The 24,991-nt window shown below is 40.7% G+C and overlaps 3 protein-coding genes across 5 annotated transcripts in view; 2 read left to right on the forward strand and 1 right to left on the reverse strand.

Moving 5' to 3' along the window:
- Positions 1 to 1,416: 1,416 nt before the first annotated feature.
- ssb (small RNA binding exonuclease protection factor La) lies at positions 1,417 to 5,958 on the forward strand. Its single transcript, XM_062403472.1, has 12 exons — positions 1,417 to 1,569; positions 2,491 to 2,581; positions 2,667 to 2,770; positions 3,241 to 3,415; positions 3,627 to 3,734; positions 3,813 to 3,916; positions 4,373 to 4,444; positions 4,521 to 4,563; positions 4,668 to 4,808; positions 4,896 to 5,082; positions 5,185 to 5,310; positions 5,400 to 5,958. Exons 2-12 carry the CDS (start codon positions 2,525 to 2,527, stop codon positions 5,477 to 5,479), a joined length of 1,197 nt encoding a protein of 398 aa, XP_062259456.1. The 5' UTR covers positions 1,417 to 1,569; positions 2,491 to 2,524; the 3' UTR covers positions 5,480 to 5,958.
- On the reverse strand, positions 5,501 to 7,610 carry mettl5 (methyltransferase 5, N6-adenosine). The gene is made up of 7 exons (XM_062403473.1): positions 7,336 to 7,610; positions 7,135 to 7,249; positions 6,875 to 7,059; positions 6,333 to 6,415; positions 6,140 to 6,191; positions 6,019 to 6,068; positions 5,501 to 5,617 (listed from the first exon to the last, which is right to left on the reverse strand). Exons 1-7 carry the CDS (start codon positions 7,433 to 7,435, stop codon positions 5,576 to 5,578), a joined length of 627 nt encoding a protein of 208 aa, XP_062259457.1. The 5' UTR covers positions 7,436 to 7,610; the 3' UTR covers positions 5,501 to 5,575.
- Positions 7,611 to 8,150: 540 nt separating this feature from the next.
- ubr3 (ubiquitin protein ligase E3 component n-recognin 3) overlaps positions 8,151 to 24,991 on the forward strand; it is a 38,202-nt gene continuing 21,361 nt past the window's right edge. The window contains exons 1-25 of one of the 3 annotated variants that reach the window (XM_062403470.1): positions 8,151 to 8,819; positions 9,846 to 9,985; positions 10,184 to 10,336; positions 10,664 to 10,819; positions 11,193 to 11,233; positions 11,456 to 11,522; positions 11,606 to 11,736; positions 11,882 to 12,110; positions 12,838 to 13,017; positions 13,753 to 13,886; positions 14,042 to 14,128; positions 14,204 to 14,269; positions 14,355 to 14,444; positions 14,545 to 14,673; positions 14,778 to 14,830; positions 14,939 to 15,072; positions 15,298 to 15,383; positions 15,479 to 15,620; positions 16,399 to 16,495; positions 17,794 to 17,935; positions 18,731 to 18,835; positions 18,927 to 19,097; positions 20,488 to 20,520; positions 21,342 to 21,787; positions 23,493 to 23,581. In XM_062403470.1, the coding sequence (XP_062259454.1) occupies positions 8,386 to 8,819; positions 9,846 to 9,985; positions 10,184 to 10,336; positions 10,664 to 10,819; positions 11,193 to 11,233; positions 11,456 to 11,522; positions 11,606 to 11,736; positions 11,882 to 12,110; positions 12,838 to 13,017; positions 13,753 to 13,886; positions 14,042 to 14,128; positions 14,204 to 14,269; positions 14,355 to 14,444; positions 14,545 to 14,673; positions 14,778 to 14,830; positions 14,939 to 15,072; positions 15,298 to 15,383; positions 15,479 to 15,620; positions 16,399 to 16,495; positions 17,794 to 17,935; positions 18,731 to 18,835; positions 18,927 to 19,097; positions 20,488 to 20,520; positions 21,342 to 21,787; positions 23,493 to 23,581 (3,535 nt within the window). In that variant the 5' untranslated portion in view covers positions 8,151 to 8,385. The remainder of the gene's footprint in view (positions 8,820 to 9,845; positions 9,986 to 10,183; positions 10,337 to 10,663; positions 10,820 to 11,192; positions 11,234 to 11,455; positions 11,523 to 11,605; positions 11,737 to 11,881; positions 12,111 to 12,837; positions 13,018 to 13,752; positions 13,887 to 14,041; positions 14,129 to 14,203; positions 14,270 to 14,354; positions 14,445 to 14,544; positions 14,674 to 14,777; positions 14,831 to 14,938; positions 15,073 to 15,297; positions 15,384 to 15,478; positions 15,621 to 16,398; positions 16,496 to 17,793; positions 17,936 to 18,730; positions 18,836 to 18,926; positions 19,098 to 20,487; positions 20,521 to 21,341; positions 21,788 to 23,492; positions 23,582 to 24,991) is intronic. The other 2 variants (XM_062403469.1, XM_062403471.1) reach the window with 2 other exon arrangements.

Here is a 24,991-nt window from a genome sequence, read left to right on the forward strand (position 1 = left end):
CTGTTGTGTCGCAGGTATGGCCTGCCCCTTTAAGGAAAGTTTGTAGTGTGTGACGTAGTGCACCAGGGTATTGTGGGAGAAGACGCTGAAAGTGTGTGTATAACGAGAGGTGACAGACCACATAGAGGTGATGCGAGTGTTTCTCCTGCTGTTTATCAGAGAAACAAAGTGGCCGCATTCCAAGTAAAGAAACATCTGCTCCTCCTTCTTCATGGAGCGATCCTGCGCAGAAGCCTACTGCGCACATCCTGCGCAGAAGCCCATTGCACAGGAATTTGTTTTTATTTAATTTTTTCCTGTTTTTATATTTAATATATTTAAATTTACATAGTGGATCAATAACCACACAACTTGGTAGAAGGAAGCTGCATGGATCAGAGATTAACCTATAAGGCTCTGTTGAGCTCTACTGAGGGCCAGTCTAGTGAATGAATCTGGAATCTTCTCAAACACCTTCTTCTCGCCCCGATTGTGGACATCATTATTGTTAATTTGTGTCAACATGACATGATATGCTATCAGTACAGGCTTTTGTCTGACTGTGTGTGCATCTGTTAACAGTCCAAAAGTTATTGGGTAGAAAATGTCGGAGTTACGAACAGGAAGTGTGTCGTGTTCGCTGGACTTTAATAAAGTTACACATCAAGAGAGAAGTTTCCTGTCGTCTATTAGCAAGGACGCTACAATATGAACGTGTTCACCGTTCAAATTCATTATTTGTCATTGAGTTGCGTTCAGTTTGTCGTTCTCATAAAAGTGAACGTGTGCAATTAAACGGGTTGTTTTCTGTTCGTTCATGCACAACACTGAGTATTAGTATATGTTGTAGGTTTAGTTTGTGTGATTCACATAGAGGGGATATTCTCCATCTTGTCCTATATTCTAAAATGGGACAGCGTTTAGTTTAAAAAGGCATAGAGGTAATGATGTCTGATCTACTTTGAGGGCCACATGGCTTTCATGGTGCTGCCATACAAGCCAGTAGCCAGTCAGATTTGCCTTTGGCCTAAGCATATTCTCAAGTGAGGTAGCAGAAGACCTTCAAACGTACAAGGGATATTCCCAATCTAGTCCTATATGCATAAAATGGGAATTAAAGTGAATTCGTTTGGGTTGTAATGTAAACGCAGAGTAACTTCATTTCTATAGCATTTTTTAACGACAAGGATATTCAAAGGGTTTCATATTGTACATCAAGACATTATGTAAATGCAGACAATTCAAAGAGTAAAATGGAAACAATGAATAAACTGGAAGGGATTGAATTAAAATCGTAATATGTTGCAAAGCCATTTTAAATATGAGGGCATGTTTTGTAATGTTGCCAACGCTGTCTTCTTGATTCTTTATGTCAGTAGTTATTGTGGGGGAACCACAGCGACACCCTGAGGCTGAGAGCGGCACCACACATGTCTGCTCCCGTAGCGTGGAGCAGCTGTAGCGCTAAAACAAACTCTTTTTGGTCCTCGCTGTTAGCCGTAGCACGCAGTCCCACAACGTGCAGGCGACGAAGTGAAGCACTTTTAGATTTCAGCAGAAAACCCGCTGCTAGCGACGACTCTTCGTACTGTAAGTTTCACCTTTTTAACATAAAATATCGGTCTTTATAGTGTTTCTGTGTCACCTGGTTAATGTTAGCAGCTTTACAAACGAGCGCAATAGACATTATCTAACGTTAGGCGTGTTTTAGCGACATGCTGACACGAGACAGGCGTTACGCAGTTTTCTTAATGACTAAAATAACTAATTTAACTTAACATGTACATACAACTGGCAGCCGACCAAGTCTCACGTTGGATTAAACACGTTTGAGCCGCGTGTCTGCGCCCAAAACATGTCTCGAGTGTACAGCTGGTGCACGCAAGCTAGCCTAGCGTGTTAGCCATCAAGCTAGCTGCAGCACCGGCAGCGTGAGATCATGGTAAAGGAAAAATGTCCACTCCTCATGGCAATCAGGCTCAAACATTTTTATTTTGCCAGTTTTTCAAACTGCTGATTGGATTTCCATATTTCTGATCATTCTGTTCCAGCTGCTGAGCATCTGCCTAATCTTGTTTTGGGGTTATTTTGTTGGTATTTATCTAAAACAAACTACAATTGTCTTATTTTGGCCCCTATATGGCCCTCCATTTATTTCCATTTGCAATCCGCAGTCATTTTATTTATTTTATTATCATACACAGCGACTGTCGAGCTGACAAATGTAGATACTCAATTTTGTAATAATAAAAATTGCAATATGTCATAATTCTGGCAGTGATATGTTAAGGAGTACACAGTTTTTAACTTCAACCCATCCCTGCGATACTAGAAGTTATCAAAAACTCAACTCAATATCAAATTTGGACTGGAACAAAATTGAAGGAGGATATTTCTCCATTATTGAGAAGATAGAAGCAGTGCATATTGAGCTATATGACGTAGGCCATTACTCAGCACATTTGTTGTGGTTTTATTTGCTGTAGTCTTAATAATTGTTTTTTGTTTTAGGACCTGGGGTTACTGTTGTCTCCACTGGACAATCATGGCAGAAAAGCAAGAGATGTCTTCAATTGAATTGAAAGTGGCACGACAAGTAGAGGTAATTTCAATGCTTCATTTTTGTTTATATTAATGTAACAAGGACATCTGGACAACTGACAGAAATCTGTTTCATTCTCACCTAGTACTACTTTGGAGATCACAATCTTCCCAGGGACAAGTTTCTGAAAGAACAACTGCAGCAGGATGAAGGCTGGGTGCCTTTGGAGACCATGCTTAAGTTCAACAGGTTTGCTATTCTCTCAAACTGCTCCTTTCAAAGCCTGGTAAAGAGGCTTTGAAAGGAGCCTCTTGTACAGATTGTTAATCCCTATGAAGCAAACTGTGGTTGGTGAATATGGCCTATACAAATACAATTTAAATAACAGGTAGGACCAGGTTAATGTGCTCCATCAAACCTGTCCCTTAAGTGAACCTGTTAGCAGCCACATCACATTAAGCCACAACATCCCGTACACAAAACGGCCACACTTCTCAAATAAACATTCATAATTATTAGAAACTCCGCTCAACTGGTATGCCGGTGTGACTCGGCACATCTGCTTGATGAGAACGCTCATCAAGCCTAACAGAGCAGTAATTCAGTATCATCCAGTGTCTGTAATTATGCACTGCTACTTTAGTAAAATGCTGTTGCATGCTGTTCTTGCTTTCTTTCCTTCCTGCTCAGTGTTTAAAACAGTTTTGTTCTCCTCCCAGACTCAAGAGTTTAACCACCGACAGCAGCGTCATTGTTGCAGCCCTCGAGAAATCCAAGTCCGGCCTCTTGGAAATCAATGAAGACAAGACAAAAATCAGGAGGTTGACAGATAAACCCTTACCTGAGCTGAACGATGAATACAAAGACGTCGTTAAACACAAATCTGTGTACATTGTAAGTTTATGGATTGATTCCCACACATAAAGAGAAGTCTTTGTTGATACTTTATTTTTCTTGTATTCCCACTGTATTGAAATATACATGAGCCATTTTTGTTTTAAAACTTTATTTTAAATTCAGTCACAGTCTTCTATTTTCCAACTTTGGAGCTTGTGATATCTGCTGCTGTGTCGTGTAATGTTTTTTCAAATCTCTAAACATCTAGAAAGGCTTTCCTCTTGAAACCTCCCTCGATGAGATTCAGGAGTGGTTGAGCGGAAAAGGCGACATAGAGAATATTCAAATGAGGAGAAACCTGCAGAGGCAGTTCAAGGTAATATTTTTGTATTTATCACTTAAGTTAGTTTTTCTGTATTTTTGGAGGAGATATTTAATACTTCCGTCTTTGCAGGGATCAGTGTTCATCTGTTTTGACACAGAAGAGTCATCCAAGCAGTTCCTTGAACGTTCAGACATGAAATCATTCAAGGACAATGAGATGATTGTCTTATCAAGGTAAGTTCTGCTGGTTCTTGGCTTAAGCTTTATCTTCAGTGGACAAACTCTGTAGTGATTAAAGAAAAAAGAAAAGCACCATATCTGTCAGGGTTTATTTTAACTCCAGGTGCTTCGTCTGAGCCGCTTTTGAGAAACTGGATAATGAAAGTACTGTTAGTCATTCTTACATGTTGTTGGTGTCATGGATATGTGCTGTGGGATTACGCTGAATGTAAAAAATATTATTGGTAGTGTGTCTTTTATACAATAATGGGTATACTATCACATTAATCTACATTTGACAGGGTATTGAGTTCACCAGGACGTTATCAACTTATTTTTGAGAAATTTTCAAATATGTTTGTATGGGTAAAATGCACTTAAGATGATCCAAAGATCTCGAGGATCAGATTAATGTCCCAGATAGATTAATTACTTAAGACAGTAATCATTTGATTGCTGTTATCTTTTCAGGGAAGACTACCATGCAAAGAAGGCTGAGGAGCGAAAACAGTTCAAACAAGAGTCAAAGGCAAAAGCAAAACAGTAAGTACAAATGCAATACTATTTTTGTCCTAGTATTCAGTTTATAAACTAAATTTCTGACAAATGTATTATTCAGAGACAAGGAGCAACTGCAGAAAAATACAGAAGATAAAGAAATGGTAAGATCCCCTCAACTGTTAATCACCTTATATTCAGCCACTGCGATGAACTCATACAAATGTGTTATGGCCACCTTAATAATAAATTGTTATTTGAATTGCAGGGTCTGCTCCTGGACGAACAGACAGGGTGCCTGTTGAAGTTTAAAGGGGAGCTCGAAGATGTTTCCCGAGAGGACTTTCATGAATTGTTCTCTGGGCACGGAAAGATAAAGTGGGTTGACTTTACACGAGGAGCTAAAGAGGTAAATAAAATCTGCACCACTCACAGCCTTGAACTCAGGATGAAGAGATCGGGTTGTTAAAATATTTTTTTTTACCTTCCAAACAAGGGTACCCTCCTTTTCGATGGAGACGCAAAGGAGGCCTTTGAAAAAGCCAAGGAGGCAAACAAAGGAGAGCTAAAAATCAAGAACAATAGTGTTGAATGGCAGGTGCTTGAGGGAGACGAGGAGAAAGAGGAGCTGAAGAAGATCATCGAAGCTCAACAAGAATCTTACAGCAGGTCCAGGGGTAGAGGTGAATAGTAAACTTCCCAACTAAATTATTTGTAAATCAATTAAATGAGTGTTATTTACAGTATTGATTAGTTTGTACTGATCCATCTTGTTCGCCTTAAAGGAGGTAGAGGAAGATCAGGCGGCAGAGGAGGAAGAGGAGGACGAAGGGGAAGAGGTGGAAGGGATGGAAGCAGAGGCCGGTACCAAGGCAAAAAGTCGAGATTTGATAGTGGTGATGAGGACGATGGTGAGTGCAGCATCTTAAGTACTTCCTAATTTGGTACGGCAAGATAATTATAGACTTTTATATGTATTTACTTTGCGTTTCTTCTTCAGCACCCGCTGCCCCAAAGAGAGAACGAGAAGATACAGACGGTCCTCCAGCAAAGGTCATCAAAACTGAAAACGGATCTTAGTCACACGGTCGCAACCAGAGATTTTTTCTTTTGTGGAAACATTTATTATAAACAGTTAAAATGCAGAGACAACTTAAATCCATTCCAGTGAAAGCTTCAGGCTTTGGAGAATCGAAGGAAATCCACCTGGATGTCGACCTAGAGAAACAATTTGCAATGATTGGCATCAGTTTTTCAGCATTTTTAAGTCCCTGTATTATATTGCGCCTCCTACATTAATTATGTACCTTTTGTTTGTAAGATTTTTTTTAATTTTATCATATTCCGCATAAAGACAGTCATTTGATTTCACTGGGACATTTTAGTTGGTCATGTAAGGCCCGTGTGACATCTAGCGTTGTGCGCCATTGTGTGTGTTTTGGTTTTTCCTTTGTAGAACTCCTACATTACGTGAGAACATCTTATTTGCTATTTAGTTTTTTTTTTATGTTTGCATATGTGAATAGCAAATAAAACATTTATTAAAATGAAAAAAGGTTTGTGTTTGTCATATTCATATATCTGAAGGACAATGTCTGTGAGGCAGCTCATTTGCTTACCGATTTCTTTTTGTGAAACTTATAAGAGGCTGGCAAGTCATATCTCAGCTCTGTAAAGAAAACGCATAGTTAAGACTTCAAATATTTAAATTGTAGAGGATATTTCCTGTATTTTTCCTACCTGCTATTACTTCCATCTTAACTCCCCAGTCCTTGGCCCTCTTTTGTATGTGCTGTAGATGGAGGATTACACATCAGGCATTACACACACTTTAGATATCAGAGTTGTAGACATGAAATTTATTAAACTGAGATCTGACTAGGTTTGACCTCATTGAAAGGACGTGGTCAGCAGGTGATTGGTATGAACTTACTTCTCGTGTTGATGTTTTATGAAGTGAGTACACTGCTGTCTTTGCCATTGTTAAAGCAGCCTTTAGGAACTTCATGTCCATCCCTTAAACAAGAGTAAAAGAAACATAAAAACTACATATAAGAGATACAGGTACATGCAATAATTTTTTTACAAATTTAAACAAAGGAAGCTGCTCTGAATGTGCAGAACTATTGTGTTGTTCATGCAAATCTTGATCTCAAGTGAAAATCTCTGCAAAAATATAGATGTGGAAGTCATTTTTCCAAAGGAGGTTTGTTCAGTAAGTTGTGAACATGGGAATTTGTCTCATCTATAAAATATGTCCATTATATACTTAAGGTTACATAAAGTCAGAAAAAAGCCACTTTTGCATTATGGGAATTACAGTATAGAGTATTTCTGGATCTTGACGCAAAGTACGTTCTATAAATCAGAATATTTCACCATCTCCTTTTACCACAACTGTCGTTCAGAACTGCCAAACCTAATGGATGTGAAATACTGAATCATTGGAGCAGCAGTTTTAAAACGATGTCTCACCTTGGTTGTGTTTTGTCCCAAACGGTGGATTCATTATTACGGTGTCAAACTTGGAGGCGTAAGCATCTTGGTCCAGAGAACAGAGATCACACTGGACCAGATCCAAGTTGGAAATCTCAAATTCCTCTGCATTACTTCTGAATATTTCCAGTGCGTCCTCGTCAATGTCGAAGCCAACGCATAAACTGCAGAGGAGAGAGGGTGTGAGGAGGGGAAACTTATTTAAAATCAAATGCGTGAGGACAATCAAAAGCTCTCACCCTGCATCAAGCATCGCAGCTCCGATGCTGAGGACACCACAGCCACATCCCAGATCTGCCACCAGTCTGCCCTCAATGTCCCCAAATGTGTTCTGGATGGTGTAAAGCATGCGTGCTGCAGGAAGAAATAAAACACAAAGTGAGTGACAACAATCTTTCCACACAAACTCTCCCAATAAGCACATGTTTATCTGCTCCAACCTGCAATGTGAGGACTGGTTGGATACTGCTCGAGAAGGATTTTGGGTTCGTCAAACCCGTCCACCTGCTGAAGACAGCTCTCCAACTCCTTCAGTTTCATCACTGGCGACTGGGACAACACAACATGCGAGGATCCAGCGCCACGAGCCAGAGATCAGCTACTTCTCACGATCTTCTTCAGCTGTGATCTGTGAGGGTGTAAACATTCAGCATGGTTTTAGGCGACTTCCGCTGGGGAGTGTGCACTGTGCGCATCCTTCAAAACAATCCGACCAGATCGAGGCCAATCTCGATAGTTCCTGTTCCTGTTGCAGGGTTAGGAGAGAAGAGAGAGAGAGTGAGAGAAAATAATAATAGGGTCATACAAAAATGTCATACAAATACATATATGTATACACATATACAAAACACACACACACGTATATATATATAGGATGCACCCTGTGTGTGTGTATATAGCGAGAGAGAGATTAAATAATGTTCTGGTCTTCCTGGTTTGATTTCATATATGGGTGCACTCGAATAATGATTTATTTGTATCAGTGCGATGAGGATGATGGTGGTAACATTATGATGAGGTTGATAATGATAATGATGATGATAATTATGATGAGGATTGTGATGATGAGGAGGATAATTATGATGAGGATTGTGATGATGAGGATGAGGATGGTGACGATTATGATGAGGAGGATGATGATGATGATGATGATGATGATGATGATGATGATGAGGAGGATTATGATGATAATGATGATGATGAAAGGACGGTCCCACGCAAGGTTATCAGTTGCCTAGACACCAGCGCACCCAGCGGTGCCTGTGTGTGTTCCGTGTGACCGTCAGCTCAGACTCCGCTGGATCAAATCCCTGCTCGAGGCTCAGCGGGATTAAAATACTTCACAGCACATTTATCTGCACTCACTGTGGACCGAGAGCCCACCGGGAGTCCGCCAGCCGACAGCGAGGCGACGGGTCGTATCGCGAGAACGTCCGAGAACATGGAAACAGGACAACAAAAATAAATTGGTGGACAACAAGCCAGAGTGCATGATGGCGGCGTTGCTGCTGCGCCGGGACAAGAAAACCACCGCCGTCCACCTGAAGGCCGACTTAACCCGGACGGACGACACCAGCGGGGTCCGGCAACTCCAGGAGCTGCTCGACGTGGTGCTAAATCCCGAGAAGCCCGCGGCGGACACGGAGGCGCTGGACTGGTGCAAATGTCTCATTGCAGGAGGCGAAGGTTTCGAGGAGTTCTGCAAGACGGTCCGGTCTTATGACAACGCGACCCTGTGCGGCTTGGTGTGGACCGCCAATTTCGTGGCTTACCGATGCCGGACCTGTGGCATCTCCCCGTGCATGTCCCTGTGCGCCGAGTGCTTCAACAACGGCGACCACACGGGCCATGACTTCAACATGTTCCGAAGCCAGGCTGGCGGGGCCTGTGACTGTGGAGACAGTAATGTCATGCGAGAGACTGGGTGAGACCGAATTAGCAGCGAGCTAAGCTAGCTAGCTGGCTGGCTAGCTACAGAACGGGTTCAGCCGGGTGTCGCTTTGACAGCTCTCGGATGGAAATAGTCCCACTTGGTTATTTACTGCGCTGTCGTCGGTAACTTGTGGGAGAGACATGTTAGAACGTTCTGATCATTTTGATAATTTGCTCGAAGCAAAGGCTCGATAGAGCAGGTGATCCTGGATGGTTCACCAGCACAGCCGTTCCAACCATAACATTAATGTCATGCTCGTTGCCACAGCTGGAGATTACAACAGATCCCTGTGACACAAACACGAGTCTGCATGTTGTGTCATTAATAACCGTAAACACTGATGTGTTGCTAAGGCTAATCCAGCTGTTATCTGTGGGCTCTATGAGCAGTGGAAACCTGTCTGTCTGACATGTCAACATTCGTGATGAAGCTGTCTGTATTAAAGAGATGGACAAAAAAAATACTTCACCAAAATAATGTGACAGTGGCCCACCTTGTACTTTTTAGTCTTTTAATAATAATAATAATGTCACTTCTGTTAAGAGCTTCCTGAAGAAAAAAGTAAGCAAAAAGAACACAAACACATTTACAGACAGCCATAAAATAATACAAAATACGAGTTTATCCATGACCACCTAATAAAATACTGATAATAACTACTTTGTGTGTAGATTTGTGTGTTGCAATTACTGTGTGGTCTTAAGCAATATGAGTGTGAAATGTAGTAGTCTGTGTGTTGCAATGAATCACACCATGTGCATTTAATGAGATAACAAATACCTCCCATGCACTCACCTTGGTTTAATCAACAAATCCTAAACCTGTTTAACATCAGCCCAACCCCAATACTCAACTCTTATGAAATTCCAAATAAATAATCTTTGCTGAGCCTCTTTCCTGATCATGTAGGTCAGAAGAATTAAATAATAAATGAATTAAAAAGGGAATTGAGAGATTTTGGCAGATTTGTGGTCGGCGAGTTTTCTGCAACAGTAACATTTGTGTTTTTCTCTTCAGATTTTGCAGACGACATCGGTTGAGAACGGGAGAAAATATCCCCTCAATACCTCGAGACCTTCTCTTGATGTCTGAGATGGTTCTTCCTCGCTTCATCCTGTGTATCATACAGTACCTGAGGGATGGATACGTCGAAGCAGGTGAAAAACACTCACAACAACGACCTTCTCTGAATAAAGATATGGAATATTATTGTGACCAATTTAACCAGTAAAAAATGTCTGGTGTCTGAAACCATATCAAATTCAAAACACGGCCTGCTGTGTCAGACAGATACGTTTACATCCCCAAGTTTGTATTGAGTCTTGTGGCTTCTCTCTGTTATCTTGCTTCGTCAGACACCACAGCTGAGAGAGATCTGCAGAAAGTCCTGCAGCAGCTGGAGCCTCAGATCTCTTTCCTGGAGGAGCTGACGAAGATGGGCGGAGCAATGAGGACTGTGCTGACGAAGATCTTGACCAATCAGCAAACATTCAAAGAGTTGAGCATGGGTAAATATCTACACCCCTGTTTGTGTTAAAACAACACAGAGTGAGACCTAATGTCTAATGTCACTTTGCTATTGTTTTATTCTCATCTGTTGCTGTTGAAGTAAAACGGTTACTTGCTTGGAAAGTGTAGACTGTACTTGATCTACTCATGTATACAAAAAACAAAACCAGAAATAAAATATGAAGTCAAATTGAGGATCACTATTAAGAAATAAAGTAATTGAAAGAAGGCAAGATCCCCTTTCCTAAAATTCTGTTTTCTTCAGCTGGAGATTTCAACACAACTGTTGCTGGTACAGTGTTGAGTGTTTTTCTTCTTTGTTGCAGGCCAAGAGGAGAATTTGCACGCTAAAAAGAACTATGACAAGTATTTGTCAGCCTTAAAGAATTCCGGTCTGGTGTCTGTGGAGGAGAAAAGTCAAGGTGCCACTGCTGATGTCCCAGTTGGTGCTGAAGGAGGTGCTGGGGCATTGGTCCTATTGGGTAAGATAACATAATATTTAATGTGAAGCATATTTTAGAAACGGCTTATCCTTATTCATCTGCCTCACAGGGGTCAAAGTCTTGCACTTGCCAGAAATAATAAGTCATTGTCAGACATTACTGCTTGAGAGATCAAACTTTGCCGAATTGATTGTGAATGTGTTAGAACATTTCACGTCTTGTTCTAACCAATTCTGAATACTGCTGTTCAGAATTGTCCCTACAAATTGTCCCTTTTAAACAATTTATATTTCAGAAAAGTGCTTTGTGTTTGTCTAATGTCTCAAGATGTGGCAAATTGATACTTATGTATTTGTTTTATTTAATTAATAAAAAAATATTGTTTATTTATGTATGCTTCTATTTATTTTAGGAACCAATGCACCAGGGCCCCCAGATGAGTCTAGTAAAGAGGTTTGTGTCAGCATCATTACCTAAAATCTTAATGACCATTAACAGTTTAATTTACGTTCAGGCTTCACAAGTTTAGTCTGCCACTTTTTATTAGTACATGAATAAAGATCTATAATATGTGAACATTTTTTGATAAATCACAATTTAACAGATTCACTGAAGTTAACTTGGTGTGAACTGATGTGCAGTTATTATTAGTGTTTGTTTTATTTTTACTCCCAGGAAGATCAAGATGCTGGGCAATCTGTTGGTCAGAGGAAGAGGGTGAAGCTGAGCAGCAGTACCAAAGGTAAAAAGAGAATGAAAATATAATGCATCTATACATTTACCTTGAATTACCTAATTTATTGTGATTCTTTTTTCTGCCCTCAGACCCAAGGATTATTGATTCTCTGAAGCATAAATGCTTTCTGGAGGAGTTGCTGTTTTGGACAATAAAGTACGAGTTTCCTCAGAAGATGGTCACCTTCTTACTAAACATGTTGCCAGATCAAGATTACAAGGTATTTTTTTGTGTTTGCATTTATTCACAAATATGTCTTGCGTTTCTCTAATTTCCCTCTCAGATGTGTCAGTGAATTGAAATCATACATCGTAACAGTCTGCTTAAATTGTGTTGTGGGTTTTTCCTCTGGTCCTCTCTGGCAGATCACCTTTACAAAGACATTTGTTCAGCATTATGCGTTCATCATGAAGACGCTGATGAAAAGCCACGAGTCGGACACCATGTCCAATCGCATCGTACATATCAGTGTGCAGCTGTTTAGCAATGAGGAGCTGGCTCGACACATGACAGAGGAGTGTCACCTGCTGGACATAATGGTCACAGTCCTCCTCTACATGATGGAGAGTTGCCTTATCAAAAGTGAACTTCAAGGTAAGTTGTCAGGATGTGTGGGATTCTGCACAGCTCATCGGACTCTTCACATGTTATTATTGTAAAGAATGAGGTAGACCGATGTAAGGGCGCTTTTTACAGATCACTGCACCAAGTCTGTGCCAGTGAACATGGTAGAACTGGTGCTTTATCAAATTGAAATTGAAGTTTTAAGATCAAGCTTTTATGTCGTATCTCAAAATATCAAATTGCACACACTTAGTCAAAAGATCTTGTATAATGGATTGAGGCCGAGGGAATGGATGGCATCATACAAGGTGGTCCTTTGTCTTTGTTGCTCATCATTGACTCTTAATTCATAAAGACCACATCCAATTTTTATTTGTGGAGTAACTGGTACATGCATCCTGTAAATTGTTGAATGAGATAAAAATGAAAAAAATTTTCAAACAAAGAAATGCAACTGTTCATTTTTTGTGTGTGTTCTAATCATTTTCGGTGTAGACAAAAACATGCACAGATGTTTCATCCCTCTGGCATTTTGTAATTTTTACAGGGTCTGAGTGAAATGAGCTTCAACATATCATTTGAGAGCCGTCCTATTTATCTTTAAACTCTGCACATGACATCGTCTTTCTGTATTGGCAGCCAGGTGTTGAAGTTGCAAGTGAATTGTCGCTCTATATATTTGCCGATTTCTTTCAATGTGTTTCCTATGAATATTAACCTAACGTGCACGTTTGTCCCCCCCCCCCCCTTTTTTTAGATGAAGAGAACAGTCGACATGTCGTGGTGAACTGTAGCGAGGCCCTTTTGAAGAACAACACCTACTGGCCGTTAGTTAGTGATTTTATTAACATCCTCTCACACCAAAGTGTAGCGAAAAAGTTCCTGGAGGACCACTCACTGCTGATGCTCTGGATGAGCTTTGTGTCATTCTTTCAAGGTAAAACAGGATTTCAACATGAGCAGTAAACTGACACACTCATACACTGAAGTTTGCAGAGTTTGTTGTGATTTCTAACATTCAGATAATAGTTGCACAAATTGAGGCAAATACTCAAGAAAGATGTGTTAATTTGTATTTGTTTGTAATTTGATTGTTCCCCATTTATTCTATTGTGAGAGTCTGGTGGTTTCTCCGCTATCTATGAGATATGTCTGTCATTTGAGATTGGAAGCAACATGAGGTCAAACACAACAGCTGATTTTAAATCACAGCTCATTTAGACTTTATATTCCCTCGATATGCTTAGTCAAGATAAAGGCAACCTCATCTGTCCCTTGGTATAAATACCCCTAATAGAAAGGGTGTGTTGTGGGGTGTATGACGCTTTGTCACTGAATTAGAATTGAGGCTAGTGCTGCTCATTTGCCATGTGAACTGTACCACCACCACCACCCTAAAAATAACACTCACCCTTGCACAGTGGGTTTGAGTATCCTCTTGCAAAGGCTATGTGCAGTGTCATTATTAGATTGCATGCATGTCTGCTGAACTATTTTTGCATTTAATTCTTCTGTTTCATAACAGTTTGCTGGCACATATGAGTTTAGAGAATTGTATAAGGGGTCACCAGATTTTCAGTCAACTTAAAAAATGCTAGCTTATGTTAGCATATAGACTTCATGTAGCATGTGTCAACTCTCTAACCTTTCAAATCATTTCCTGCTGTGACAGGTATGAACCTGAATAAGCGGGAGCTGAATGAACATGTGGAGTTTGAGTCCCAGACGTACTATGCAGCATTTGCAGCAGAGCTTGAGGCATGTGCACAGCCAATGTGGGGTCTCTTAACACACTGCAAAGTCAAAGTAAGTCCCGACTTCAAACCAGGACAGCTGTCACACACAGCTCCCATATCCGGATGGTCTTGATCACCGGAACATGCTGCATACATATCTATACTTAAAATCCTTAATGTATAAACCTGCATTTATTTTAAAAACATAACATTTTGTGTTAACAGGAGACTCAGGAATATACTAAAACTGTGGTTCGCTACTGTTTGGAGACCCTTCAGATCTGGTTTGATTCCATTGGCTTCATAGACGAGGTAAATTAAAACAACCATGTGTTATGAGCAAACATTCCTCTCTCCTGTTTCTCACGATTTGTGTGTCTCTCATAGCCTGCTCCAAATCAAGTGACTTTTCACCTGCCACTGCACCGCTACTATGCCATGTTCCTCAGTAAGGTATGTCAGACAGTGTTATCTCTTAAAGACACGCAGGCGTATCTTTTTATGTGGTTTAAAGCTCATCGTGTGGTTTAAAATGCAGGCTGTAAAGTGCCAAGGCCTCGACCTGGATAGTCTCCTGCCTGACCAAGAGATGCTGATGAAGATCATGGTGCATCCACTCCAAATCCAGGTCTGACATTCACAGCCCAATGAACACATTTACATTTTGTATTCATCTGCTTGTTCTCGTAGCCACTTTTTGATGAACACTCTTTTCTTTATGGCTGTAGGCATCCCTGTCCGAGATCCACAGCAACATGTGGGTCAGGAATGGACTACAGATCAAGGGACAGGCTATGACCTACGTACAGTCGCACTTCTGCAACTCCATGATTGACCCAGATATTTATCTGCTCCAGGTTAGAATTGCTGAATCCCATACATATATACATTTTCACAGTTTATATCATTTTTTTGTTTTGTTATTCTAAATTATTGTATGCACATGTTTCTTGGTTTACAGGTGTGTGCGTCGAGGCTAGATCCAGACTACTTCATATCAAGTGTTTTTGAGAGGTGAAGCATCTCATACACATAGATTTCTTGTTCCTGCAGCAGGCACTTAAATTCACACGCAGCTTAGTAGTCTTACCAGCACTTTACACTCTGTTGTCTGTAACACAGGTTTAAAGTGGTCGACCTGCTGACCATGGCGTCTCAGCATCAGAACGCCGTGTTAGACTCTGAGCAGGAGAGACCAATGCTGGAAGGAGCTCTGACCTTCCTGGTCATACTCACGAGCCTGCGTGTACATTTGGGTAAGTTGTACATAAATACAGTGATTGCCACATTAAGAAATACCTTACTATATGATAAAGAAGCTCTACAGTGAATACAGATCTGTAAACTATAACGGGCAGTGCTATCATCATCTCATGGCTTATTGCTGCATCATTGGGAGACATTGAAAAACGATTAATGTTTGATTTTAATGTTGGGCTGTACTTTGTGAGTTATTCACTCTCACTCATTCTCACCAACAGGGATGACGGACGATGAGATCCTTCGATCTGAGATGGTCTCGCAGCTGTGTATGAATGACCGCACACACAGTGCACTCTTGGACCTTGTATCCTTCAGTATTTAAGAGATGCAGTACATGGCTTAGAGATATTTTCAGTTTTCCCCAGACAATCTTTTTTCTCCTTAAGAGTAATTTCTTAGATTCCTGAGAATCCCAACCCAAAGAGTGGCATCGTACCAGGGAGTTGTAGTTTTGAGGAGATGCTCTCTTCTGTGGCCGACTTCAAAGCCCCAGTGTTTGAGCCCGGAGGCTCGATGCAGCAGGGCATGTACACACCTAAAGGTAGGATGAGTTAAATACTCAACATTCAAACAAGTACCCTGTCATTTGAAATTACTGAATACTTGTGCTGGAACGCCTGTAATTCAAAGTGCCTAAAAGTGACACCATAGCACTGTGGCCTGTCCGGCTTATTTTAATATCAAGTTTGGCACAATGTTGCACATACTCAAAGTTCCCATTCACTCAGGTATAAAAAACTGAATTCGATACCTGCAGGACCTCCAGTGAAGAGGAAGATGTTTCTATGTGCTGTCCTTCACTGAGCAAGTCTAATTATAACAGTCAGAAGGCTATGTGAAGGGAATTTGGCATTTCAGATTAAGAGAAAATTGTGAAGAGCTCAATACTGCAGTCCAACAAATATTTTTTACTTTTGCACAAGTTGAATATTGTGGGTATAGAAAAGTTTAAATTGCTCTACAGTAAGAAGAGCAATGTTTATATGTATATTCTGGCACATACAATAATGTTTTTCAATAAGTCAGAACAGAGGATCCTGAGTACATAAACTATACTGCTTTAATACACTACGGTATATACTATTTTTATACTATAATTGTATTTTGATCTTGAACACTTTAATGTGGATCCTTATCTGTGAGCTATGTTGCTATTTTTAATCACTGGGAAAACTTCATTCCACTGTCATTTATGTCCCTGACCACTTGGGGTCAGGCTTACACCACTCATAAAGATGAGGTGAAAATGGTGAGAAAGTGAATCCTTGTCACTTTGCAGCAGAGTTAACAAATCAATCTCTCTTCCTTTTCTCAATTAGCCGAGGTGTGGGAAAAGGAGTTTGATCCCATCATGGTCGTTCTCAGAACAGTCTACCGGCGTGACGTCCAGTCAGCAATGGACAGATACTCAGCATTGTAAGTGAACACTGAAGCCTTAATTTCCCCTCAGTTAATTTCTTGGTTGCAGCAGTGGTTTTCATTTAAGAATGTCATGGCAGAAATCCCTTTTTATCTGTATCCAGCTTGACAATACTCTGTTCTTTAGTGGGAGTATTAATGTTCAGTCATCCCTGACAAAGCCAACCTGCATCACGATCTGTTCAGTGTCACAGGGTCCCCTCTCTCACCTGCTCATGAAGGGACATGATAAGAAAGGTCAGGTCTGCTCTGTGCCAGAGCTGCTTCCAATTAGATAGCTGTCGAGAAAAATCAATTTATTATTTCAGGCTAAATTGTATTAGAATCTGGGAAATCTTTCTTCTTTGATTGCACTAGAGACGTCTCGGTGAAGGTGGTGAAGGAAATTGTTTTGGACTTAATTTTCTAAAAGGTTACTGGAGTGTGTGGGGGATGCTAAGTATACCACAGCGTCCTTCAGGGTTGGAAATGGTACTTGGGGATGTGACCTTTTTCACAATGGGATTTTAGTAGAGCCCGGCCAATAATACTTTCCGACATGAACCTTACACAGTCATATCGGTATTATTGTTTGTTTGCTGTTATACAACATAATGAAAACTTTAATTTTACAGAATGATAACTGTAGAAGAGATACATTTCTTCATAATATATTATACATATATTTGGTTGTGTTTTTTATTTATAATAAAGGTTGATGGTTAAACCGAAGACTATCAAGCATCAGTTAAATTTCTTTGTTATAACAACAATTTAGGAGTTGTTTCTTTTTTTAAATATCTATATAAACCTGTGTTGGAATATTTTATCTCCCTAATAAAGGTGTCGGCATAAGCCCCCCAAAAATCGATATCATTTTAGTATAAGTTTATTTCAAAGTCTGGATAGATCAGTCATGTATGTCCTTAATGCAGTGTACTCTTTTCTCTGCCAGTATTTTCTTTTCAAAACCAAATGGAATGGAGCTATATTTCTCCTTGAAGCATATTGAAGCTGCCAGTGCCACCTTCAGTCTGATACCAGCCTCATGTTGCTCATTCACGCTGTTTGGTTATGATGGATGGCCTGTCAAGCTGGCCTTGGTTTTATATAACAATGATCCCAATATCACTAATCGCGAGCGTGACCATGATACCCATTGGCTGTGCTGTTGAATAGACTGAAATCTTTTGTACAGTGAATTATTCTATAACAGTGTCACCTCATCAAAGTGTCGAAATTCAAACTTCTGTAGCATGTAATCTGATTGTTCTGCTAATATATCATTTTTTCTTGTCGATGATTACTTGTCTTAGTTTGAAACAGTCTGGGATTCACACTGGCAACCCCTGGCCGCCTTACAAGGAGAGGACTCCTCTGCACCCGTGCTACAAAGGCCTCATCAAGCTGTTGCACTGCAAGACACTGCACATTGTGATATTCACTCTGCTTTACAAGGTGAGCCTCAAAGACCATTCATGTGATGATACAGTGCTGCCCTTGCATCTCAATTTACTCCTTGAACTTAATCAGAAGTGACTCGGTTTGCCATGTTTAATTGATGCACAAGTAAAATGACTTAGCAAATAGTTGGTGTTGACACGTCACAAGAATTTGCTCTTGAAATCACGACAAAACACAGAAGGTGCAGCACTAAATTAACAGACTATGTAGATGAGCCATAATGCAGATACAAAAGGACCAGTGCATTATGAGGTGTGCATTAACTGGAAGAGCATTGGCATAGTCAGTATCAATAATAAGAGATATTCATGATACTGATACCAGCATCCTCTTTACCTGGAAATCACTTCCTCGCCTCCCCAGCAGCAGTTGCACTGTACTGCTACTGGCAAGTACTGTGGCAAGTACTGTTTTTAGAGCGGCTTAAGAAGAAGTCATTCCCAGTAGTGTAGCGTTAGCCAGAGCTAGCTAAAATGTTAGCAGTTTGGCAGTATTTCAAGCTGTTAGGTCCCACAAGCAAAACAGCAACAACGTCCTTAAGCAGGACTGTGCCTAAGGAGGGCACCATTGTTGTAACTGTCAACACAAAGATTTTGCAAAGTCCTGATATCCTAATTGGTATCCAGAAGGGGAAAATGGTATTTGCTATTTAACATCTCCACCAGTATCCCATTTGTTTGGGGATCTTGTTTGTACCGGTACCATTACAGGTCTAAGTCCAAGCAAAAATGTTGATGGACTTGCAGAAACATTTTCCTCAGGTTAAAGTAATGATTCAATATGTTATAGATATGGATGGATCACCCGAACATGTCGGAGCATGTGCTGTGCATGGTGCTGTACCTGATCGAGCTGGGCTTGGACAACCAAGTTCAAGACAACAAGGACAATGAGGTGAGATACAAGACCTGTGAGTAGCAGTCTTCTCACTGTGTAGACTCCCAAACCAGCATCCTTTTTTAAAACATGTCTCTTATACCTTAAGGAGCCTTGCATTGAGGAGCACTGCCATGACAGCTGGTTCCCAGGCACCAATCTCCTCTCCAACCTGCACCATGTCATCAACTTTGTGAGGGTTCGGGTCCCTGAAACGGCCCCAGAAGTGAAGAGAGAGGCCCCACCCAGCACCAGCACCGAAGCTTCCTCTTATGGCCAGGTGAGAGTTCTGCTAAAGGCTCAGCTGAGTAACAGTGCTATTAATGACACTGCAATGCTGCTAAAATAAAAACATCTGGAAGTGAGACTTCTAGTGAGTCTAGCTCAGTTTGTTATTCACTGTGTTCCTCCTGGCTGCACAAAATGTAGAGTTTCTCTCCTGTCTTTATACAAGAGTGCCCTCAATTGTTTTGAGGGCAGTTCGTCTTCAGTAAATGTTTAAGGTATGAAATGATTTCCCGTCAATCAGCTCGACATGTACAAGTTTCCTTTGCTCCTGCTCAAAACAGTTTGTCCGCATCCAGCTACACTCATACTGTACTTCAGTTTGAGTTCTTGTCCTCACTCTCAGGCTGCTCCAGTCCACTGGCACAACCTCTGCTGTCAGAAATGTCAACCCTCGCTCCGGGGCTTCATGTGAAACTAGATGACCAAAATTGCTTTCATATTTTTTGGTGAAAGAAGAGGAGATGACATATTGGGTTCTGTTTCAGTCGTATTTACTGTGCTTTGAGTTCAACCTTTATTTTCACTCAGAAATACATTGAGAAAGTAGGAACTCATTTACCAGGAAAACCCAAATATGAAATTCTGGTAACAGAGGTAAGAGGAAAGGAAAAGCCCTCGGAATATTGATCAAATCTTTTGTGATGAAGTTTTGATTGGTTTAGCTCGACTAGATTGACTGAAATGTTTATTATAAAAAGAAAAAAAAGTTTATTAACTAACTGTATATAATAATAACAAGAACATTTGTCACAGGACAAAGACTTAATAAAACCCCCCTGATAAAATCAACACTCCGAGGCAACTAGTGCAAACTAAAGAGTCACTTCTCCCGGCTAAGAACAGCTGCCACATTATGTTGTAAAAATTAGCTTTTTATGTGAATTAAAAAAATGCTGGTAGGTTCTAATGTTTCTCTCTCTTTTTGGACTTTGTGCTAAATTAATCTAACTGGCTTAATAATGATGGTTAAGGCCTGATGAATGTTGCCCTTACTAAGAGGTTAAGTTAGCGTTTTTTCAGAAATGTTGAACTACAGCTTTAAATAATTCAGCAGTATAAGTAGTGATAAGTACTGAATACAATGGCTTTTAACTTGGAAAGCAGGGACTGAATGTGTGAAGTACTTGATTCATTATCACAAAATCATACATTAGTAATTAACTGACTTTACAGGTGTTGCTGACAGTTTCAGTGTTTGTCGACTTGGAAGATTCTTTTTGATATTCTTTTTCCCCCAATGTGTTCTTTCAGCTTAGCCCTGGCCTGTGCATGCTTCATTTACCAGGTTACATTGATGGTTTGGTGCTCATGGCGTGTTCATCTGTAACATCATCATCATCATCATCATCACTGTTGTTCACTTTGCTGTACTTGCTCCACAGAACTCCAGACGTCTTTCAGGGAATTGGAGAGAGGTAGCTGTCTTTTTCTAAACAAGGCTGATTGCTCTGATGCCACCAGCAGCTGCATTTGTCCATGTGATCTTTTACTCTCAAAGAATTCCCGTGCACGTGTTTGTTTTGTGCCTTTCAAAGGAGGTCTGCCTTGGTGTGTTATGGCGTGTGTATAATGTCGTGCTTCAGCAGTTTCCCTCCCTCTTGACTGCTGAAACTAATTATGTGTGTAATGCAGGTTTGGGTAAACGCTTTTTAACCGCATGTCAGTATGATTGATGTCGCCTTTACTGGGGTATATGATTTATGTTTATTTAACGGTGCAGCTCAGGTCCTTTTTGTCAGGTCAGGGCAATCCTTCAGACGGCTTGTGAGCTTTTACATGGGGAAGATTAGAATTTTCTCCGGAATATGGTTGTTTTGAGCACTATCAGCAAAGGTACTCGTGAGACGTCAGCTGAAATTTTAAAAAGGACATCTAATCTGACATTTATATATATTGTCCCGGTCAGACTATGGTAATGAAGCACCTGTTCAATCCATCAAAGCCAATCAGACCATTACTGACATAATTGTAGGAGAGGGTGTTTGTGTTTGAAGACAAGTCAACCATCGTTTTTTTTTCTCTTTCTTCTTGCATATTGTGTTGATACTGTGGGGGCTTGATACTTGATGTGTATCAAGTGATGTTAAATGAGTTTGTGTGTGACAGTATTTGTACAACATTCACAGTTGGTTTCTGTATCTTAAATCATGGAACATCACATTAACATGGCCCATGTAAAAAACTAATGTTAAAAAAGCGGTGGTGTGTAATTCTTGTCCGTTCAATGTTCTCCTAGAACCTGCGGGAAGCTCAGGTCTTCAGCCTCGTGGCGGAGCGCAGGAGGAAGTTCCAGGAGATAATCAACCGCAGCAACACCGAGGCCACCCAGGTTGTCAGGCCCAAGAGCTCCTCAACCCGCTGGGTCCCGCCAGGCACACCTCCCCAGCTGGTGACGGAGATCCTGGAGATCCGAGAGAGCATGCTGTCTCTCCTCATCAAGCTCCACCAGAAACTGTCGTCCAGGCCGAACTCCCTGTCACCAACCTGGCTGGAGGATATGGACACGAGCCGTCACGCTCACGGAGACGGCATTACGGCCATTGAGCGTATCCTCACCAAGGCAGCCACGCGCAGCTGCCAAATCAAGCGTAGCATCCAGGACATTTGTGGAAAAGTGTGTCCTCCAGTGCCACCAAAGAAGAACAGTCCATCTGACAAGAAAACCATGGATAAAGAAGAGAGGTATTGTAATCTGCGAGTGCTTTTGTACAGCTCCATTTTGCATTCCTCTATAGAAGACATAATCTATCAAATTGTCCTCAGGAAGTGCTTTACAGTATATTTGCTTCAAGTCCTGGTTCAAGCTAAGGACAATGTATGTGTATCCTGTCACTTTTCCCGCTATATATCCACTGCCAGGAAGAGGTTTATGTAAAAAAGAATGCAAATCAAAAGCAGTGATAATTAATCATGGTTCTCGGCAGCCTGTCACACTTTATCTTTTCAACAGCTGCACTACGCACTGGATGGGCAGAGTGTCGGGATGCCAATATTCTGTATGTCACCATTAGGATGTGCCATTGACAAAGCCTTTTTGTCTAATTCTAAAGATTATAATCTATTTCTGAAGAGGTCAATTCTCTACTCACCTTCTTTGTGGAAAGACAATATCCTAATGCGCTCACATGTGTCATCATGAAGCCAGTAAACTTAGTACAAATCGAATCAAACTCGGTGGGTTTTGGCTTTTCACCAGTCCGCGTCTCCCTTCCCCCCCCTCTAACGATGATGGAATGGGCTATAACCGTGTGATAATGGCCTGCTTTTGGGGTTGGTTTCACCCCACAGACTAAGGTAAAGGTAGAATCGAGTCCCACTCACTGGGACTAGTGCCAGTTTCCATGGCAACAGTCAGGCAGCAGTGGGCTCTGGGCAGCGAGGAGTGAGGAGCTGCTGCCCATTCCTCAGGCTGGTTGTCTGCACCCCTGAAGCCATCAGTGGAAAATTATTGAGCTGCAACGCTCCTGTCAGTATTTGTTTATGTGCTCTTATTAGGAACTTAATTTACAGTCAGCTCTCACCCCGTACGTCTTCAGAGTTGAGCTCAACTCTCCATTTTAGACCTCTTTTACACCAAAAGTGAACAGGTCTATGCAGGTTTTCGAAATGCGGTAAAATCCACTAATAATACAAAATAAAATCGAGTTCGACGTCATGAACAAGTCAAACACTGAGCCACTCTCCTTCACTTCGCTGTCTTGCCACATTTGCGCGTTCACCCGAGTGTCACATTTCATCACTGCCAATCGGACCCGATTTAAAACCCATGTCTACTGCGGAGTCATTCAACTCTGGAGTGAATGCCTTTTGTATCCATTCCTATTGCACACAAAGGGCGGATGTTAGTTCGTGTTTTTTGACCAGTGGAAAGTGGGTTAGTTTAACAACCAGCCTTTTGATGTGTCTCCTTAATGTACCTACAATCATAACTAAATTGGGTGATTGTGCATTAGGTCACTATGGTCTTATTCTGTGGAACAAGCTTTCTAATGCAACTGTATCTTCTTTTAAAAACAACTTAAAACATTTCCTCGCTCTCAAGCTTGAAAGTGTGTGTGTGTGTATGAGATAAAGTGTGAACGCAGTAGTTTTATATATGTCCTGGTGTCTCTTAGGTTATTTAGTTGGTGTGAAGCATCTATATGTATTTTCTATGCGATCTGTTTAATGTTTTCTCTGTTTTTCTGCAAAGCACACTGAGTCTCTCATACCTCCATACTTCTGTATGAAATATGCTATATGAATTTAATTAATAGATTAACAGATTTTCATCTTTCACAGCAAAGCTTAAATCAGTTAAAATCAGACGCGATGTTACTGGTAGCGTTATAAAAGTCATATTTCTGCAGATTCATTAAATAATATTTTGCTCGTTCTTTCTTTTCAGACGCCAGAGGGCCAGAGAGAGACAGCAGAAACTGCTCGCTGAATTTGCTTCCAGGCAGAAGAGTTTCATGGAAACAGCCATGGATGTTGGTAAGAAAAGGCTGATTTAATTCTGTTTGCAGAAAGTTCGCCACCAATCACTTCAGGACGCTCTGTATATGCAAAAAAGCAGCAGAGCACTGCGATGTGCTCGCTGTAGTTTTTAATCAAAGTGAAAAATTCAGTCTACAATAACCAACTGAGGCAAGTGATGAATGGTGACAGTATAATGTACGGTGAATGAGGTACTGACTCTCCTCCGTAAACACATGCATACGGTTAGATGTGTGGTGGAGGTGCTTAACAAGTTGCAAATAGAGTTCCCCTTTCTTTCTAATGTAGGGCTCTTGAAAATATGATGAGTATTTGGATGGTGTGAATGCAATTTTTTTTCTATATTCAAGAATACATGTTTGTTAAATTTGCTTCCACCAAGGAGGTTATGTTTTCACCCTTGTTAATCTGGTAGTTGGTTAGTTTGTATGTTTGTAAGCAATATTACACAAAAGAAACTGAACTGATTCCCTCAAAACTTTCATGGATTTTGATCCCAAAAATGATCCGGAACATTAAGGGAACTAATTCTCATCAGTGTGAGAAATATATTTTTTTTTTTGTGAATTTAAGGGGACTGTTGGGCCCTGGATGTGGTAAACACTCTATTGTCAGCAGACATTCTCTGGAATGTCTTCTTTTAACAATAGATCTCTTTTTTTATATAAACAACAATAAAATTAATATAAATAATTGAAAAGACATTATTTATACAGAGCTCTGTTGTGGGAATTTATATTATCAAAAATAATGTACGTGTCCTGTGTACGGATATTACAGCCAGTCTGACAAATCATGCTTATCAAACTTGTTTTTGTTCTGACATACATGTACAGCTTTTTAATAAAGCACACACATTACTTCTTTTTTTTTTTGAAGGACATCCTGCTTCTGTAGACCTTTTTAAAGAAAGTGACCGCTGGCTAAAATGCACCTATCATTGCTTTCCCTTTTCACATTGGAACAAGGTGACAGTGGTCTGAGTCCGTGGCTGAGGGCCTGTTAGGAGAAAGTGAGAGGAGAGTGCTCCTGTGGGAGTGTGGGCGGCTGCTGGCTGAGGGCACACAGGATCAAAGCACTAATAGTGGGCTGGACTCCCAGGACCCACTCTGACACAGCATTGTTAGTGAGTGAATAATAGCTGCTGTGATCGGACGGACAATTGTGGCAGGACCGTGTTCTGACCTCTTACTGCACACTTCCTCCTGAGCAGTAACTTTAGTTTGTGTTGCCTCAAGCAAATTTTTGCGTAAGGATCCCTTGTGCTGAAGTTACATTTAAATGTAATTGAAAGATGATGATATAAATCCAATTATGTGAATTGAAATATTGAATTTGCCTGTAGGATCTAGCATTTGTTTTTATTTTAGTAGGGAAATATATTAAAGGCATCTCTCCTCCAACCTG

The sequence above is a fragment of the Platichthys flesus genome, chromosome 13 (assembly GCF_949316205.1).
Source record: "Platichthys flesus chromosome 13, fPlaFle2.1, whole genome shotgun sequence".
Classification (NCBI taxonomy): Eukaryota; Metazoa; Chordata; class Actinopteri; order Pleuronectiformes; family Pleuronectidae; genus Platichthys; species Platichthys flesus.